The sequence below is a fragment of the Aquila chrysaetos genome, chromosome Z, assembly GCF_900496995.4.
Source record: "Aquila chrysaetos chrysaetos chromosome Z, bAquChr1.4, whole genome shotgun sequence".
NCBI classification, from domain to species: Eukaryota; Metazoa; Chordata; class Aves; order Accipitriformes; family Accipitridae; genus Aquila; species Aquila chrysaetos.
In genome coordinates, this window is record NC_044030.1 from 57032086 (window position 1) to 57051411 (window position 19326).

Genomic DNA, 19326 nt, shown 5'->3' on the forward strand with positions numbered 1-19326 from the left:
CAGTTGCCTTGTTGCTTTCAGAAGAGACAAAGGCATAGGCAAGAGAGACTCTGCTTGCTGCAGCTTCCTTTTTTTTTTCCACCTCAGACTCTGAGTCCTCTGACACTTGTACTATGCCTCCTACTTTGATTTTCCTCCTCTGTGACTGCTAACATGTCCTCATCCGGACACCTCAGCCATTAGAAATGAGAGGGTGAAGATATTTAGTGGCCAGAGCAGAGGCACTGGGGGAAGTCTGTTCCCTCATGGTGACCTGAATGAGACATAAAGACTGAGATGTGTTGCAGACAATGGTGGTGAAAGCTGGTAGGGCTGAGAATGTGAAAGGTCATGAATAATAAAGCTGGGAAGAAGGTGAGAGAGAAGATAGGCTGGAAAGGGAAGTTAAAAGAAAGGAAGAGGAGGATAAGACACACCAGCCCTCATTCTCCTGCACATTTTTCCTGATAGGGAATACAAGAAACATGTTTAAGATAAGTTGTAATTCTCAGGATCAAGCTTAAGAGGAGGATGATAGACAGCTATGGAAGATGCTGATGAACAGAACACACCGCAAACAGACAACGTCAAGCAAATAAGGATGAAACCCAAAAATATGGTGGGAATAGCAGAGTTTAAGAAACAAAGACAAAGAAAGAGCACAACTTCTTCTGTTTGCCAAGAGGTGGGAAAAAGGGTATTCTTGCAGGCTGGAAAACACAGAACAAGCACCTTTTCCCTGCAGCCTATGGCCTTGTGTGTACGTTGTCATCTTTGCTTCTGTGATCCGATTACAACATGCTCTCCCTGATGGTCAGTTTTGCAGAGAATGTGCTGCTGTTAGCCCTTCTCCACAATACCCTGAGCATCACCCACTGTAGGCCATCCCATAAGAGACAGAAAGCTGCAGAGATCTACCCTAGCACCCATCAGGGAAAACTGTGGCATGTGCAAGGCAAGTGAGTTCAGTGGAACAGAGACTTTTTATCTTCAGGGATGTAGAAGTAGGCACCCTTACTATATACAATCTTTTTGATGGCACCTGGGAACCTACTTAAAATTGTTGTGCCTGTCAAGCTCATGGTTACCAGCTAAACAGGAGACTATATATGATGGTAGTTTACTTTGCAATCAAAGTACTCTGGAGAAGGCACTGTGTCTTCACACACATCTTAAGGAAGATAAGCCCTGTCACAGTACAAATAGTAACCATTAATAGGTAAACAGTCATAAAACTTGCTATCAGATCTAAAACTGTAATACTTGCTATCTGATCTAAAACGGAAGTCAAAGGGCAGTATCCATCCAACATATTCCTCCTCTGAGTTAATTGGAGTTAATAACATAGAAAACCTGCAGAAATGATAGTGTCATTCTATAAATGACTTCTACCTAACTTGTGGTCATGGTCTCACTTATAATTTATATAGAAAATATTAGTCTCTTGATTTACAGTCTCTTGGTAAACACCAACTTCTGCATCCTTTAAAAATTTGATTTCTTTTCCAATTCTAAATGGAAACTCACAAAAAACTGCATTATGCATTAGATAAACATAACTTGCACTCATATCTGTAACATTTGCAAAAGTCATGATTCAGTGCTATTTCTGGAGCTGTAATTTTTACTTAGAAAGTCATTATATCTCAAATGATTTTTGAACAGCTAGTCCAAACATACTGGCTTATGCATAAACCAAAACAACTCTGAAATAAATACGATTATCTAGCAAAGATTAATGCAGAAAAGAGAGATCCTTCTTGACTATTTATAGAGAAGTTTGCATTCAAGACTAATATATTACCCTTCTCTCTGCTTGCTCATCAGAAAGTGTGTGAATGATGTTTGAGGAATAGCATGCATATGCATAAAGTGGTGGGAAGGAAGCTCTTGAACAACTCTGAATCTAGCCTCTAGACAAAACATGAATAAATCCTTAGCATACTGAAGGAATTATAGGACTGGATGCTAAGGCAATGAACCAAGACAGCCTAGAAGTTATGCTTCACTGAATTGGAAATAGAAATTTAAATGCATTTAACTTATTGGGACTGTAAAATCCATCTATCTATCAAAAGGGTTCTTTGTAGGATACTTTCAGAGATATATTTATAACCTATATGACTTGGAGCAGTTAAGTTGCCCCTTCTAAGGCTCCACATGTGCAAGGCTCCACATTGTGCAGGTGTAACTGCCTCCACCCCAGACTGTTCTACACAGCAAAGGGTCTAGAAAAAGAATAGAAAAAAATGTTTTGATGCTTGGCTAAGTTATTCAGATAGCAACTGCTTCTTTTGCCACTTCACCAGCTACCTTTGCCTTAAAGGAGTAACTAACAAACAGTGCAATTCCCAGGGCTTCTTTTGATGTCAGCTGCCAGCTCTGCACTGTGGTGGGAAGGGATCAGTTTCCTCTTTGGCATCATTTATTGTGCACTGCAATTACTATGCATTTGTATTGGGCAGTGGAGCTGGTCCCATGGAGGTTCCCAACTTAATCCAGATATTTGTGTATTTTCAATAGGCTGGCAACTCCCAATAAGACGTAACTCACAACCTCACCCTTTTCCAACTTCTCCTAGTATATAACAGAAGCATTACTACTCTCAAAAATACAATGATATTACCTGTTTCAGCACCAAGCTGAGAAGATGAAACAACAAACACAAGAACAGCCTTTGCTTTTTTTTTTTTTTAAATGCAAGGCAGTGACTTTTTAAACAAAAATGTGCATTCAGCAAAACATGCATTCAAAACATCCTCACACATCCTCACATAATTTTCACTGACAAGAATTTTTGTCTCTGACCTAGAAGAGGCTGGGTGTTGTAGATAATTGAGTTGTAATCAACTGAGCTCTAAAAACTGCAAGTGTTTAATTTAATCTTTAAGAAATTACATACCCACTCAGTACTGTAGCCATATAAAGGCCCAGTTTACGAAAGATTTCCCAGTCCTCAACTTCTATTATCTTCCCAGCAATTAAAAACACGATACCAATTGGCATATACCTAGAAAGCAAAAATAAAGCAATTAAAAATGCATTCTGAGAAATATGGCATGCTCACAACGGAATAATTTCTCGCACAGTATAATTTTTTACAACAGATGGAAGGTTGTTTTTACATTCTATTACACAACTGAAGATTTTTTTATATTCTATTATACAACTAACTTTATTCACTTGCAACAAGACTGCAATAGAGGTGATGAAAAAAGATTAGAAAATCAGAGTAAATGTACCCCTATGCATAGTCTAACAAGTGCTGTATGACCTGGTGTCACAGAATATAGAGAAGTTGGGAAGGGGTATGAGCTTCACCCTACTGCAGCAAATGTTTATGCATAGCTATAAGCTTACTTGGAGGTGGAAGTTTGCAGGGCTGAGACCAATATCTGTGCATTCTGCAATCACACACAGATGGGAAAGGTCTCCTGTGCTTACAGCAGCTGCCTTGCAGCACTGGGGGCTACATGTGGGCCACCTGCACAGAATAAGAGTGATTTTAGTATGTTGGGATAGTACAGTCATCAGTGTGTTGCTTGATGGAGGGGTCCCCATCCCCCAGTAAATTTACACAAGGCCATGCCTTACAGACATGAATAGCTGCATGGGCTACTGCCTACAGAAAACTCAAGGCAAAAATCAGGACTTATGCTAGCACCAGCTCCACTGCATTTCTTTTAGTACCAGAGAGCAGACTGTCACAGAGACAAGTTGTCACTTCAGAGCTTTGAGTAGTATAAATTAATTTATAAACTTGTGAAAATATAAAATGTATCTATCTAAAAATATAAATTATAAATTTATAAAAATGTGTGTGTGCTATCTCACAAATAAAATAGTACCTTGTCCCTGTCCAAAGCAAGGACTCCTAGTTCCTTCTGAGCCCTGAACTGGGTAAAAGCAGAACTAATTCCTCACACTACCAGCATCAAACTTTACCTTATTCAAGACAACTGCTCCCACATCTGTAGAAACACAGTGAGCCTGTAGCCACAGCTTCAGGCACATACAAGACACTGGAGAGTCAGCTTATGGGTCAGATCCTGTATTTGTAGCATGTGCTAACTCTCAGGTGTCATTAGTGGTAATTTGCTGCAGAGTGAGGCAGCCTATTTCATGGGGCTATAACTCAGTTGGGCAGTGAACCAGCTGCCTAGTATAGGACAAGCTGCAGAAACTAATTTACATTTCTTTAAAGGCAGCAAGAAGTGTGTAACTAAACCTTGGACAGGTTTACTCTTTTACAGGCATCTCAGTGTGCTGGGATGGAAGAAAAATCCATGGAATGGACAGATATGATAAGCCACTATTTGTGTGAAACGTGGATATGAGCAGAGTATTGCAGTAAATGGCACAAAGTGCTCCATACGTAGGATGAAACTCTGGAAAGGATTGTGTGTGCTTGTAGCCCTGATCCTGTAATTGTGATCTGCATGGACAAAACAGCTGTGGAGTCCAACCAAACACTATCAGATGAGTTGCTGCATTTTTAATTTGTTTTTCCTGTCTGAGAATATTATAAGAGAATATTGTGAGAACATTGTCTTTGTTGTATTTTGTATACCATTTTGGATTTTGCTCTGTGCTGTGGCTTGTATATTAATTTATATTTCTAAAGGAACTTAGCTCCAAGGACAGCTATCCCGTAACATAATGGCTATCAGGGAATAGTGTTCGAGACTGAGAAGGGCATGTGGGTGTTAATGCTTCTACAGTCCTCAAATCACTAGTGCAGTTGTACTGGTTTGATATAAACTTCTAGCAAGAATGCCTGAAAAACTCAGGTTTCTTGTGTACCAGTAGGACTGTTTTTTTAGTATACAGTAAGCGGAAGCCCTGTCTCCGGTTTCCTCAAAAGGATCAAATTCTGTAGAAAGGAAACTTTTTACCAGCCTTTCTTTTAAAGTTGTTTGCTGTAAAGCACTATAACAAAGCAAACATGAAGCATGAGTCTGCTCCTACCTCTTAAATCACAAAACCCACTTAAAGAAGTTGTTAGAAAATGCCAGTATGTCCTTGGACTTACCACATAATTATCTGAACTATTCTCATTGTAGCTTCGTTCAGTGCATTGAAAAAATCCACCAGCACTTGTCCTTTCTCTCCCATTTTCCCAATAACCATTCCAAAAACAAGACAAAAGACGATCAACCCCAGCACATTGATGCCATCAGAATACATGCCCACGATTTTGTATTCTTGGGTTTTGTTCTATAGATGAGATTCAAGAGAAAGAAGTTACTATCTGAAAACACTGAATTTACTTTAAAGAGTTCTAAAATGAAAACATATTTAGATCTTTCTTTGAAAAGACACGGAGCTCTTCCCCAGTCATTCTACTCCCTTTCTGGCAGTGCCAAGTGGGCAAGTTCAGGAATGAAGGTAGAACTAAATTGCCTTTGAAAGCTTTGTATTTTAAAGCTATGCAAGGATCTGACCAAACCCTAGCAGGGGATAAAGCACCTCTTAATTTATGTTGCCCTTTCTATAGACTTCTGACACAAAGTATGGCAAGGTCTATGTATCCGCAGTCATGTCTTCAATATACTCAAGACATACTCCCTACAGTGGAGAACAAAACACAGCTGATGTAGAATCCTTGTGGTTATTTCTGAGGAACTCGAGGGTTTATGCCTGGATTTAAGATAAATAGTCTATTGCATAAGAACTGAGACAATGGTGTCCAATTTTGCTCCAAGTTTAAAATCTATTGTTCAGCTGAAATCAGTGAAATGGCACAATTTACAGCAGAACTGGATGCACATAACATAAAAATCTTACTAAATAGATAGGTATTTGCACATTCCTCTGTGTTTGTGCAGTATGAACATGTGAAGAAAAGGGTGTAATTCTTCACTACATCCTGCTTCAAGATTTAATTTATGTCTTTTCACATAGCTCATGTTCCCATGCTCTCATTACTATGAGATGAAATTTGGAAGTATAATAAAATGCATATTGATTCAGTACTGTTCATAGTTCTGTGTTCATATTCTAACAAATTCCTTTCTCCCTCTCCTTCGGTGTAAGTCTAGCCTCTATAAACCACCAACACTCATAAGCTTTCCAGACCTCTAATCAGAGGCTTGTTAAACTTCTTCTTCACTTTTGTCTCTTTACATTTTTTTTGCAGAGTAACAAACTATTAATTAACAAATGCCTACCATTGTTTTGCTTTCCATTAAAAAAAAATTATTATGATTTTCCATTCCTTTCTTTCTGCAGTGCTTACAGTTATCTCATTGCTGCTCAAACATCTTGTGCTGATATACATCTAGCCTTTCCACAGTGACTGTTTTCTCTAATTTCTCAGCAAATTGACAGTTCATTAGCATATACATTTAATGGAGTATATGAATGGAGTATTTTCTCACATTATCTTTGGACTGCTTAATTACCAGTGGAGTCCTCTGGTGTGCTTAAACCTACTTGAAGATCCTCATAATCACCTCTAGCATTTACTTATTAAGTTTTGTGCCCTTGCTAAAATCTATCTATCTACCATTTCCTTCCTTTTCTCAATCACTAACCAAATCACCTAAACCAAATTTATTCTATGTTCTTTCTCCCCACTTTATATATCATGAAGGAATACAACAATAAAGGTCACACCTCTGAAGCCTCTGCTGTCGCAGCAGTTGTAACAGGTTCTTCTGTAAATGTGGAGCTATTTTTATCCACGCCAGTTGTAGGTTCAACTTTCTCACGTTTGGTTTTATACTGGAAAAGTTTTTTTAAAAAATAGAAGAACTTATTTAGAAACATGAGGAAACTGAAGAATGGACAAAGGCATAGCCTTTGCCCAGTAAAAATAAGGGAAAAATGAACCAAGCAGACTTGAACGTATCAAACATAGACAAACAGGTTATTTCTCAATTCATGTGAGCCATCATGGTTCTGTACTTCAGATGCTGTAGATCAAACAAGTGATTCACAGATAATATGCTATGAATTCTGCACCCCAGGCTCTTGGATGCCCTGTGGACCTGGTGTAGTCTTGTTGGTGATAAGATACATCCCCTTATCATGAGTCCCTGAAGGTCCTGTGCACCAAGCAGACGAACCAAACAGATTTCTTCTTCCCCTCCCTACCAGCCTCAAAATTCCTGGGCACCAGCCTGACTACTCCCCTCCATACTGGCCTTGAAGGTCCCAGGCACCTGGCCAGCCAGCTGGTGGTGACAACCCCATCACAGAAGAGGGAAAGCGTAACAGCACCCAAAGCACTGTCCATAAAATCAAGCAGTTACAAGTCCTAAGGGACAACCTGGACCGGAGCTGCTGCCGGACAGTGAGACCCAGGACCCCCCGATGGCCAGGGACACCTCCACCATCGTCTGCTTCCTCTGAGGACTGAGAGAGTGACTCATATTCTTTTATAAGTTTTTTGAGTCTAGATCATGATTGTTACATTGATACAGCAAACCAACTATTAAGATTTGACCCAATCTGCAGAGGGTCCAGGTGATTAGAAACCATAAGCTAAGTGGTGCTATTATAGAATTGTACTACACTGATTCTGCCTATAGAAATCCTGTGCTATTCTGATTATAAATTCTGTGCTATACAAATGATAATATCCTATTAAGAAAATAAAACTTTAATTGTAACTATGATTTAGTGCTGTCATCATTCTGCCAAGGATCCCTAAAATAACCTGTCTGTCCCCTTAGTGTCGGGTGACAGTAATTAACATATGAGAAAAACTACATGAAGAAATTTTATAAACTGCAAATATGTTCAGTACTGTGCACAGCAGGACAGTTAACATCATTTCCTAGGAAAGGTTAACTACCTCACATACAAAGCTCAGATAAACTGATAGGCAGCTGCTGGGGAGGACAAAAAAGGGAAGCAGAGAGCATCACAAAACCCAGTATTTACAGATAAAGATGACTTAATCTGAAGTAAATCTGATATATAAACAGCAGTTTCCTCTTTAATCTTGCAAATCTCACTTTTCCTGAAAGATGTCTCAAATAGACTCTACCAATTGGCTGCCTTTTCCTTAAGGTGGATCATCAGGTCTGGCAAGGGACATTAGACACAAGACACATCAGGGTGAGGGCTAAGTTATGGGGACTTCATCAGACACTGAGGGTTTTTAAGAACAAGGAAATAGGTCCTCACAACATGGTTCTTCTACCTCTGCCTGTCCCAAAAGGAAAAATCTTGTCTTACACACTGCTTGGTTTCTGCACCCAGCTCCTAAACAGTGTCTTTTTGCAAGGGATGATCAAGGACTTAATAGCTGATAACAGAGTGTTTATCACAACGGAAATGAAACCAAGATACCTTAAAAAGAAGTATTTTTATGGGAAATTACGATAGCCCTGGACTTCTCAGAAATAATTCTTAGCTGACATAGTTTTGGGGGATATAAAAGAAGAGTAATTTTTAGTCTGCAATGAAAAATACAGTAGCGAAGAGGAATGTTCAAACTTACCTGTTGAAAACAGGCCTGGACAAGGTTTTCTGGGAACATATTCCTGTTAAAAAAGTAGAGGCATTTCAACATTATAGCATACTAAGACAAGTTGTTCATATAAACAAAATGTTAAAATCTGCTGCTTGAAAACCAGATCAGGTTGTATTCCTTTATCAAGAAAGCAGTGCATTTAGCACCATCAGATATAAAGTCCAAAGAAATTAAGGGTTCAGGACTCCCAACGATCAGTTGACTGTTTTCCTGCTGTTGAATTTTTAGGCTTATTTTTCAGTTTTTGACATTTCTGTTGGTAAGCTACTAAACCCAGTGGGTTTCTCCCTGAGGCATCATCTCCATCATTTGCATGAGGAATATAGGACACACCATTTTTATAGGATTTGTCAAATATAGGCAGAACACCCCCCCCATAAATGCTGTGGTGGAAGAATCAGATATTTGATGTGCTCTATTGTAGTTTTGAATTCAGAAATTAATCTTGGCTGATGGAAGATTCCCATGTTATTCCAGGGTCAAGAACAATTTTCACATACTGAAAAATTAGGAAATTGGATCAGAAGCAGTGCAATCCAGTTGTATGCCTCCTTTCCAACTGCCAGTTTCAGATTCAAATGATTGCAGAAAAAAAGCTTTAATTAGGTATTTATTGAATACCCAGTCCAGTGCAGAAAAAGGCAGTTTTTATATTGAAGCAGAAGGCTTTATCTCCCTTCCAGATCTTTCACAAACTCCTGCCTTTATTTTTCAAATTTTTAAAGCAAAATTTCTTCAAAGGCAAGAGTAGTTTGTACAAGCCTGGGATTTTCCTTAATCTTTACAAGCCTGTCCGGATTTGGATCTTAAATCTAATGAACATAAAAAAATAGGAAAAGTAACTATACCTTTAAAACAGAATTTCAGATCTCAAACTCCTGATTACAGTCTTAAATTTGTTTACAAGAAGTTGAGCTATAAACTGTAGCAAAACCTCAAACTACTCTGAATTACAATTCACAACGCTTCTTACTATAGGAAGACTTTTTTGTGCATGGAACTACATCAGTCCTGTGAATTCCTGTGGAGATGTTCATGTGGAAGTTACTGGTAACAGACTGCATTGAGTTTTATAATGCAGCTGATTGCAGAGTCTCCCTCATTGATTTCTGGGCAAGTGACCATGAGGAATGAGATGAACTATCTAAGGAGATGCCAGTCTGGTCATGTACAGGCAGGAAGAGACAGAGGCTGGTAAGAGCTGTGGGGGGCTTTGGGGTTGAGGACTGTTAACTATCTCACAAACCAACCTCAGAGAAATTGAGTTGTTCTTAAAGAGGTCTACCTTGATCTGTGGTGGGGCAGAGATGCCCCAGATGACAGCAGACATTTGCTATTAAATAAGACAGTGACTTTTTCGGGGCAGATATATATATGTATATGTATATATGTGTGTGTATATTTTACAAATGTTGAAGAACTGTGTATCTGGAGTTTCATCTGCAAATGTCAGTCACATTTCCTGAAATAAAAAATGCTGAGAAAGCCAATTTTAGATATGTGGCAGTTGATTCTTACATTATAGATTAAGTAAAAATTCTACAAAAAGAAAATAGTGGGCAGGAATAGTGATACAAAACAGAGACTAATTGCAGCTGGAGAAAAAAAATAATCCACAGAAACATTTTTTAGGGAACTACTTAGCCACTACTGGAAATGCAGCCCTTCTTTGTGAATTTTTTCTAATTCATTAAACACTTTAGCTCTGAAAACCTGCTCAAGTCTTCTGCAGACTTTTCTAGGGGTTTCCTTCTTCTAACCACTTTAGGATGCTGATGGGGAAAGACTCATTACAAGGTTGCCTTAGATAACGGTGATGCAGCAAACCATGCAACCCTAAGAAACCTTTGCGTACTCCGTCTGTTACTCTACATCCTGCCTTGAGGAAGGGAAACAACACTGCAATTTCAGGTGGTTGTCTATGCTGGATGACACAGAAGCTGCCAGTCAGTAACTTGCCAACCATTCAATCCTTTCTGAATATTTTCTTCATAATAGGTAAATCTTGCATATCAATTTCTGCGAAGGAGGGAATTTTTGTTGTCATTGGTTTATTAACCGAAGTCTATGGTGTAAAGAGAAATTATTTTAACAAACTGCTTTGAAAATACTCTAAAATGTCTAACCTGTTAGAATACAAGTTATTCTCTCCTTATTCATCCATGCAACATTAGAAAGCATTTTTAATGTATTACACATCACAACTTCATTTGTATTTGTTCAGACTTCTGCAACAAGGGTATGGAAACTATAAAAGAAAACCTCACCTGATCAGATCCAGCATGGCATCAACAGTACTGACTTCTGGGGTACTGCCCACTCTGTCGATCTCATTTGCTGTTTGAGGCACTCCAGGTTTAATGGTCACAACTAAGACAATCCCTGCAGGAAGAGAAGCAGAAGAAGAGCTCACAGTGCAAGCACCGGCACTGGTGCATCCTGCCTCAATATATCTCGTGTAGCTAAACTCTTCGTGAGCTAAACTCACCAAATGCTTTGCCTGGGTGCTCATGCAGGGTTGTTCAGAAAAGAGAAGTCTACAGGTGGTGTCCTTATATCTGTGGGCTCCCCCAACACAGGAGCTACTTGCAGCCTTGTCACTGGACTTGTGCACTCTAGCTTTGCTTTTGCATGTATGGTACTAAATCACTACTGCTCACCAAGAGGGTAAATCACTTCAGCTGGGCTTCAGCTGAAGTGGTCTGCAACTTTTGCATGGTGGTATTTTGAATTGCTGTTTACCTTTTCCCTTATGCAGCTCTTCTTGTTACTAACTAGCTTTCAGATATGAATACAAGTGCATTGCCCTGTGACCTCAAAGTACAACAGAATGTTTTCATAAAGTTAGTTAGCAATAAAGTTACGTAAGAGAAGGGCTTCAGAAACAGACTAAAATAAAAAATTATGGGCAAGAAATACTAGCTTTGACCTTGTGAATACTAAAATCAATGACGAATTTTCCATCTACTTTAGTGGCTTCATTTTAGGCATTTTTACTATTATATGATATACTAGGCCTTTCCAAATGTATGTTATTTTTTCTTTTTTCTTTTTTTTTTCTCCCCCAAATCCAAACAAACCTAAAGCAAGTGAAACTACTACATCTTACTGTAGGGAGAAAAAGGCATTTGGATGACTCTTCCAACCAGCCAGGAACAAGGCTTTCTAATGACAGCTGTGAATAAAAGCAGAACTGAATTTGCATAACTCTGCAGTGTGAAACAAGTAATATCACAGCATCATAGAATAACTTAGAATAGCAGAGACCTCTGGAGATTGTCTGGTTTAACCCCTCTCTCAGGGTAGGGACAATTTCAAAGTTAGATACACATTAATGTTAGTCTTTATTAATTTTCCTCACTATGTATTCCCAGAAAATTCCCAGACAGATGAGATAGCCTAAATGGTGTAACTGCAGTGATATATTATTCTCAGTGATGCAACCTCTAGAAATTAATCCAGCCTTATATGCCTGTATGTGATTTTCTATTGTTAAATACTGCTTTGCTTTACAAGTAGGCCACATACAATGTACATTTTGTCATTCAAATAAATACATGTTTCTTTTTAGTGGGTGATACCTAGGCACAGTATTCACTCAGGCTCAACAAAATACAAAGATAAACCACAAACTACATGACAGCTGATAGAGGAGGGTTTAATTTTATTTCTTATTTAAGAAGGCAGGCTGAAGGTGTTTGTTTAAGCAAATATGGAAGATTTCAAGGTTGCTTTTAGGGAATGAACTTCCTGCAAGAGGAGATGTGGACTTCAGAGAGGTAGGAGTAGAGCCTGGCAGTGACAGAGGGGACAAAAACCTCTTAAGAAAGAAATGAGATGACAAGGAAAGCAGTATTTTCTGTCATTCTTTCAGGTGAGACACATTATACATTGTTGCATCTGAGAATCAGTGACAATCTATCGTTCTGCTATTGAGGAAATGAACTTTGTAGTTAAGGGTGGCCTTTGACGTTCATTCAGCTTTCCCACTGCTGGTCACTGATTACCTAAGCAGACAGCTCCTCGTCTTCCCTGAGCTGAAATGTACGGTGAAATTGCCTGTGGCTTCATATTGGATATTAATACAGCCCAACTGTGAACAGGGGGACTAACTTCTCCCTGTATCTGGCTACAAGTATGTCAAGATGTTTGGTATGAATCCTGTCTCTTCTCCTCATCCTGTCTTGGGAAATTAGTAATGTCACAGTGCTGTGTGCTTGTAATTAGGTGATGCTGAGGATTTTAAAAGTTACAGTATCACAGAGTACCTAGTATTACAGCAATGACTGTAGTGCAGAAATAATATATGACTGCGCGCAAACCAATCTTCCCAGAAACGCTGGAATCCAAAGCAGCGACACCTGCAAAAAGAACGACAAAAACAAAGTAAAAAACATTCTTACATGAAACTTGTTATTTTCATAGAGACAATTATTTATTGTCTCTTATTTCTACGCAGGAAATCTTTCCTTATTCAAGATCCTTCTAAATACCTAACTGACGTTTGCACTTCTGAAAAATGTCTGTAGCTGACCAACGTATTTGCTTCTGCTTCTTTGCAAAATCTGTTTTCCCTGGATTTTTCTAGGAAAAAGATAATTGAGCTTTTCTAATTCCCTGATGTTTGTGATGAATTAGACTTCTTTGGTTTATGAAATTATGTTACAATTTATTCCATATTCACTTAAATAATAGCTTCGTTCTTTTCAGATCTGTAACTTCTTGGCTTTAAAACTAAAAGCCAAGGGAAGGGAGCTGCTCAGGGCTGTTACCCCAGGTTGCTCAAAGGCACATACAAACAAGTAAGGCACATTTCTGGTGGGCTTGCCTTCATTAACAGGTTTACTTTTTTATTTTGACTAAAGCTTTTCTGAAGTCTGGGCTGTTCCCACTCCTGTGCTTGTATCTCTCATTGCCAGGAATTGAAGACAATTTTTGTTAATGAAGGTGGGGAAAGTGCTGAGGCATGTGTTATACTGAGGTCAACTTAACTTCTGGCAACAATATTATATCAAACTGCTCATGAAGTATTTTTTAATTGTTTAAAAGATTTACAGTTATATCTGTACACATACAATTCAGTAACCAGGGTAAAATGAGCATTGTGACTGTAAAACTTGACTGTCTATAACCACACTAGTTAATAAGTCACTGCTATCTCTTTATTATATATTTGTGATCCATTTATATTTTTATGTTTATTGAGTCAGATTATCAAAGACTGGCCAGATTCCCTTGTATAGGAAAGCAAAAATACCACGAGGATATTTAACCTCAGAGATGCATGACTTTGTAGGAAAAAAAATGAAGGTTCAAAAATGAAGGAAGAAAAATCAAAAGATCTTTCTGACACAAATATAACTTATTGATCTTTGAGCTCATCTTAGCAAGCATACTTCAACCATGTGTTCATGTCTCTTTCAGAAGGTATATTAACAGCAGTAACAACTTGTGCCTAGAGCATTCATATAATGCCTCACTTGTTTTGTTAATTGTTACTCAAAATGCAAACAGTACTGGGAGAGGAGAATGAAGGTTATTTTATTTCATCATCTATTTGATTATTTTGGAGTCTTCCATGGGATAGCGTATCATCAGACTGAGTACAGAAGAGCTACATATACATGCAGAAATCATGATGTAAAGACTATCTCACTTGTACAGCAGATAAGGATAATAACAGAACTATTCATATGGCAGGGGAATACAGACCAATGCACAGAAAAAAGCAATGCCGCAGCTATTACAGGAGGCTGTCAGCACTAAGGATATTGTTTGAGGCACAAACAACAGAATGGACACAGAATCTGGGCCATCATTTTTATTTCTCACCTTGGGAACTGGGAAAAAACAGGTAGAAAGGAGGACTTTTGCATTGCTGTGGGCTCAGCTGTGGAAATTATGGCAGTGAGAACTCTTGAGAATGGATAGTAATAAATAATGGGTTCTGTGGACAACAGAAGAGCTGGTTTCAAAGGCTGTCAATGTTGAAACTTTTGCACCTGCTATTAACTTAGAAGACTTTACATAATGTTTTTAAAAGATAGCAAACTGGTATTGCCACAGTACCATATGTTTTAATATAAGGTTCATAAAAACTAGAAATCGTGGAATTTTATTCTAAAACTTGTTGTATCAACTGTCAGTAGCTGTTAGACAGACAGTGGAGGTAACATAATCATCTTTTCATGGGATGGAATGCTTCACAAAGCTTGCCTTAAGATTTTTTTTTTGCCTGACAGTCTTGCTGACTCAGCCAACAGCCTAATAATCATACAACGTTACTTCCCTAGAGTACTCAGTTATAAAGATTCTACAAGTAGTATGACATGAAGTTCCAGCCTTTCTTCTGGATTCAAATTCAATCCCTTTGCAAACTGTTACACTCACTGGAGTTACAGAGGTATAATTAAGGAAAAACTTTGCCCCTGCCTTTTTAAACTGGATAATGATCCTGCTAGTGAGTGAGCTGTGCTAGAATTCATCTTGTGCTTCCACTGTCAGGTTGGTGCTTCTTTGCTAGTAGCTATAAAAGCACGCAAATCAGGCAGGCAGACATGACTGAATAAGTATGAGTATGCTCTGACGATGATAAGGTGTGGTTTGATTTTTTTTGAAAACTGCTGTACTCCGAAATAAAACTGCAATCAGGATTATGCTTCCATGTAGAGAATGCAGTAGCATTCACTACAAGTGCCACAGACACAGGTTTGCACTGCATTCTTTATGCTGCTAAGCTCCTTTTTTTCATGTTAGCTTGCTACACATAGGAAAACACAATATTTAAAAATAATTTCCCTCCAAATATATCCTACTGTTATTAGTGAGCAATTCATGATATATTATAATTGGTAGCTACTGGCCGCCTTCTCAAGCCAACTGAAAATCAATTTTCCTTTGAAATAACATCATGGCTTTATAATTTCTTTGGATATAACTGAAAGAGTTAATGGAGGATATATTAAACAAAGCGTACAACTAACACTGATTTCACTTCATAAGAAAACTTAATTCTCAAACTAAGATGGCACACATGCTATTCAAAATGGAAAGCCTGCAGTAATGTAAGTCAAGATAAAATCACAAACCCAGTGTAATTAAACTTGAGTATCTACTGTGGATTACCACTAAACTTTTATAAGTATTTGCTCTTTCCCTCCCTCAGCCTATTCCCCAAGTTTTAAATTGTTTAAACAGGTTTGACCAGATAAACTGTAAATGTAGTCTTCTGTACAGAATTTAAACAGGCATGATGGATTCTCCTCCATCCCTGGGCATTTCAAAACTGCAGTATTTCAGATTAGTTCCTTAAATTTTCCTGCAAGAGATATTCTAATTCAGCTACAGCCACTGAAGCATGGAATGCAATTCTGTGGCTGTGATACACAAGATTTAAGGGAGATGATCACAAAAGACACCAACTGGTGTTAAAATCTGTTAATCTATCTACCTCTCTGCCCATGTTATCTCAGCAGAACAGAGTTAAGGTTTTAATGTCTGAAGCCAAATCTGGGAATCAATTGCCTATTCTTCTGCAATTCAGCTTCCATTTTTTCTCAAAAGCTCTTTGTACTGTTTTTCTCTTTTTGCCCAATTCTCTCTAATTTGCAACACATACACTTGTAAAAGAATAAAAAAGGAAACAATCAGTGAAATCAAGTCTCTCACATCTCTTTCTTGTCCCAGGACCTACAACCCTACCAAAATGAAATGCTGCACTGTATATGCACCTTTTTTTTTTTTTTTTTTTTTTTTTGAGGAAAGAATGGGAGGATAAATAATAAGACTGATGTTAACAATTTTGTTTGACAGAGTATTCAAAGGCATCAAAGTACAACAGGGATAAGGAAGGTACAGGACCCTCAACAGAACAGAAGAGGCACATACTTTTGGATAAGATACATAGACATCCCATTTTAAATGCTGAGGAAAAAAGGAAAACTCTAATCCAGCTGTCGCATTGCGATAACTTTTTTTATTCTGTGCATGGTCTTTTTTTACTTAAATTTTTTCCTTGGTATTGCCAGGAAGCCTACCAATTTAATTTATTTTATTTTTACAGCTGTTATTTCTTCTCTATTACTAGAGGATGCCCAGGACTTTCCTCTTCAAAAAAATAGCCAGAAAGGAGGACAATATTGTGAAACTTGCAAAAAATCAGAAGTGGAAAAATGGAATGATTACAACTGACCAGTTTAATCCTGTGTTGAGTGCAACTACTGATTTTTGCATGTGGAATATGTTGTGTTGCCAAAGTTAGACACATAGCTTCTCTGACTCTTTAGAACCCGTGTCTACCTGGTTAAGTGCATCAAACCAAGAGTCCTCTTAAGACTGGATGATGGCACCATCAGTCATTTGCAATTTTCGAAGTACCTCTAAAATTTCTTTCATAATCTTGTTTTGCTGTACATATTTATGCTTCCCTGAAATGCTACTGTATAAAGCTACTTTACCTAAGGGAACAGTGTGATTTAAACAAAACAGCCTAAATATGAAACATGGTATTCCAGAGATTTTTACCAGTAGCCACTGATGGAAACATTAATCATTCTTTCAGTTTCTCACAGACTTAAAAAAATGACACTTTAGTATAACACAAGGTTGCAACTTCATGAAAGACCAATATTTACTTGTCCATTTTCTCTCTGACAAGAGTGATTATTTTTTTTCCATTTTGGTGTCACAGGGGAACAGAGAATGTTCCTAAACAAAGCTATACTTTTGAAAGTGCTGGAAAAGCTATAATGAAGTCTTGAAAAATCATTGAAATATATGTTTCAATGGTATTGATGCTGTTGAAGCTCCATTCAAATCCAGGAAATTAATTTTCTAAACTTTTTGTGATAAACGCTTGTCTTTTTTTGCCTTCCTGCTTGGAAAGGTTGTTTTGGAACATTCTGAACACAAACCAGTCCTCAAATTTTCTTTCTTTGTCCTCTTTTCTGCTGCTAATGACAACTCCACTGCCATTTAATCCAACTACCAACAGAGTCAACGTCTTTTCACTGCTTCCAGACTGGTCTACAGCTTTGTCATTGTTTCCTGGGAAAAGTAATAAGATTCTCAATGATTTCTGTACTTCCCCTTCAGTTTTCAAAAACAGTTACTCAGATCTTTGGGAATACAAATAACACCTAATGTTTCAGGTAAAATAAACCAAGTAGCTAATAAAAACTCTGCAGGTACTCGAGTCAGGTAAATCATTCAGACAAATTTATAGTCACAAACCAGACCTGTCTGTGACTCCCAAATGGCCCCTGAAATGTGAAATACTCACAAGTTTTTGTTGAATAAAAATCCAGCTGAGGTATTTCAACCCTGCACTAGTGTGCCAGCAAAACTGCTATGGAGCAGTGTAATTATATATCTCTGCATCTGGTAAAGACCTGTGGACTTTGCAACAAATCCTACAGCAACATGCTTCATTCACTGTGTCTGAGGCATTTATTCAGAAAATAGGGAATTCCTGTTCTCTTCCTCTCCTGACACAAGAGGAGTGGAAAGTGCCACAAACTAGCTACATTGCCATGTAGCAATTTCAAACTAGTTGTAAGGAAATATGTTTCATCACCTGTGTAACTAGATTGCAGCCTGTGTTGTCTTTCAGCGTTGCTGAGGCCAAGAGCTAAGTAGGAGACAGATGTATTGAACCTGTACAGAGGTTGTAGCAATACCCAAAATCACAGCATTTACTATAACATGAAAGATAAAGAAACCAGTTGTTTCAGTTTATAGCAGTATCAAGCTACTAGATCAGACTGAAACCTCTGTGATGTGAAGTTATTCTGCATCTGGATATTATAAAGCTTTTTTATCTTTCTCTGAAGCTGGCCATTAACACAGACTTAAGAGCTGATGGCAGTTTCTAAGGAGCAACCTATGAAGTCAGGTAAAAGCATCAAGTACTCATTAATATTAACCTTTTTGTTTTATTTAATGGAGTGCAGGAGACGGAACCACTTACACTGCATTAATAAAACCTTCAAAGATGTTGAAAGGTTACTACCCCATTAACTCCTCCTCCTATTTTGTTCCTGCCTGTTAGAATGACCTTCATTTCCCACATAAAATAGAAATTTTATGCTGGTATCAACATTTGGGAACCTCATAATAAAATCCATTGTAGAACTACATTTTTATACAACATGGAGTGGATAGCCAAGTGACTGACTGCAGTTGCTATCATCACAGAAAAATTACCAACACTTGAGAGATCTACTGTCCGGGATAGAACACTTGCTCTGTACCACAGGTACCAACCCTAGTCAAAAACTGAAACTGAGTGATCCATGAATTATAGATGATTCCCCCTCCCCGCCCTCCATCCCTCCCTGAGATGTGTACAGTTGGGATAAATATTTTAAACTGAAACAAGCAAATCAGTACCCAACATGATTAAAACTCAAGTAAACAAAATGCTCTCTGTACAAGATGATATTGCACTGTGCTGTTGTGTGGTCTGTATCAGTGTTCACTTTGGAGGCCTGTACAAATGCGCACGTGTCCAAATGGCTTTGGCATGAGGTGTAACAGTGTAATTCTAGAGCTGTTCACTGTGCTTCATTAATCCTGTGGTCCTGTGAGACGTGGGAGTGAAAAGGGTTGCATTAAGGACTGAAAACAATCACAGGGCTCTTCTGACTCCCAGTGATTATCATCTTAATGGTTCCCTAGGGGGTAATACGTACATCCTTAGAGTTTGTCATACCATTCTACAGAGGTGTCCCAGCTGAGTACAAGGATTTAAGCTTCCAGGTGTTCTTTTTCAACACATTATGCGAGACTACATCTACAACCTGCTGGTGTGACTGACTTTGCTCAGCAGCCACAATCATACCTAGAGGCCTTGGCATTTTTTT

At 38.2% G+C, this 19326-nt stretch overlaps 1 protein-coding gene across 1 annotated transcript in view; it reads right to left on the reverse strand.

Moving 5' to 3' along the window:
- Positions 1-19326, reverse strand: part of SLC1A1 (solute carrier family 1 member 1) — a 56619-nt gene that overhangs the window by 8707 nt on the left and 28586 nt on the right. The window contains exons 3-8 of the mRNA XM_030004790.2: positions 12733-12825; positions 10732-10846; positions 8432-8474; positions 6598-6705; positions 5012-5196; positions 2882-2989 (exon numbers count right to left, since the gene is read on the reverse strand). Coding sequence (XP_029860650.1) covers positions 2882-2989; positions 5012-5196; positions 6598-6705; positions 8432-8474; positions 10732-10846; positions 12733-12825 — 652 coding nt within the window. The remainder of the gene's footprint in view (positions 1-2881; positions 2990-5011; positions 5197-6597; positions 6706-8431; positions 8475-10731; positions 10847-12732; positions 12826-19326) is intronic.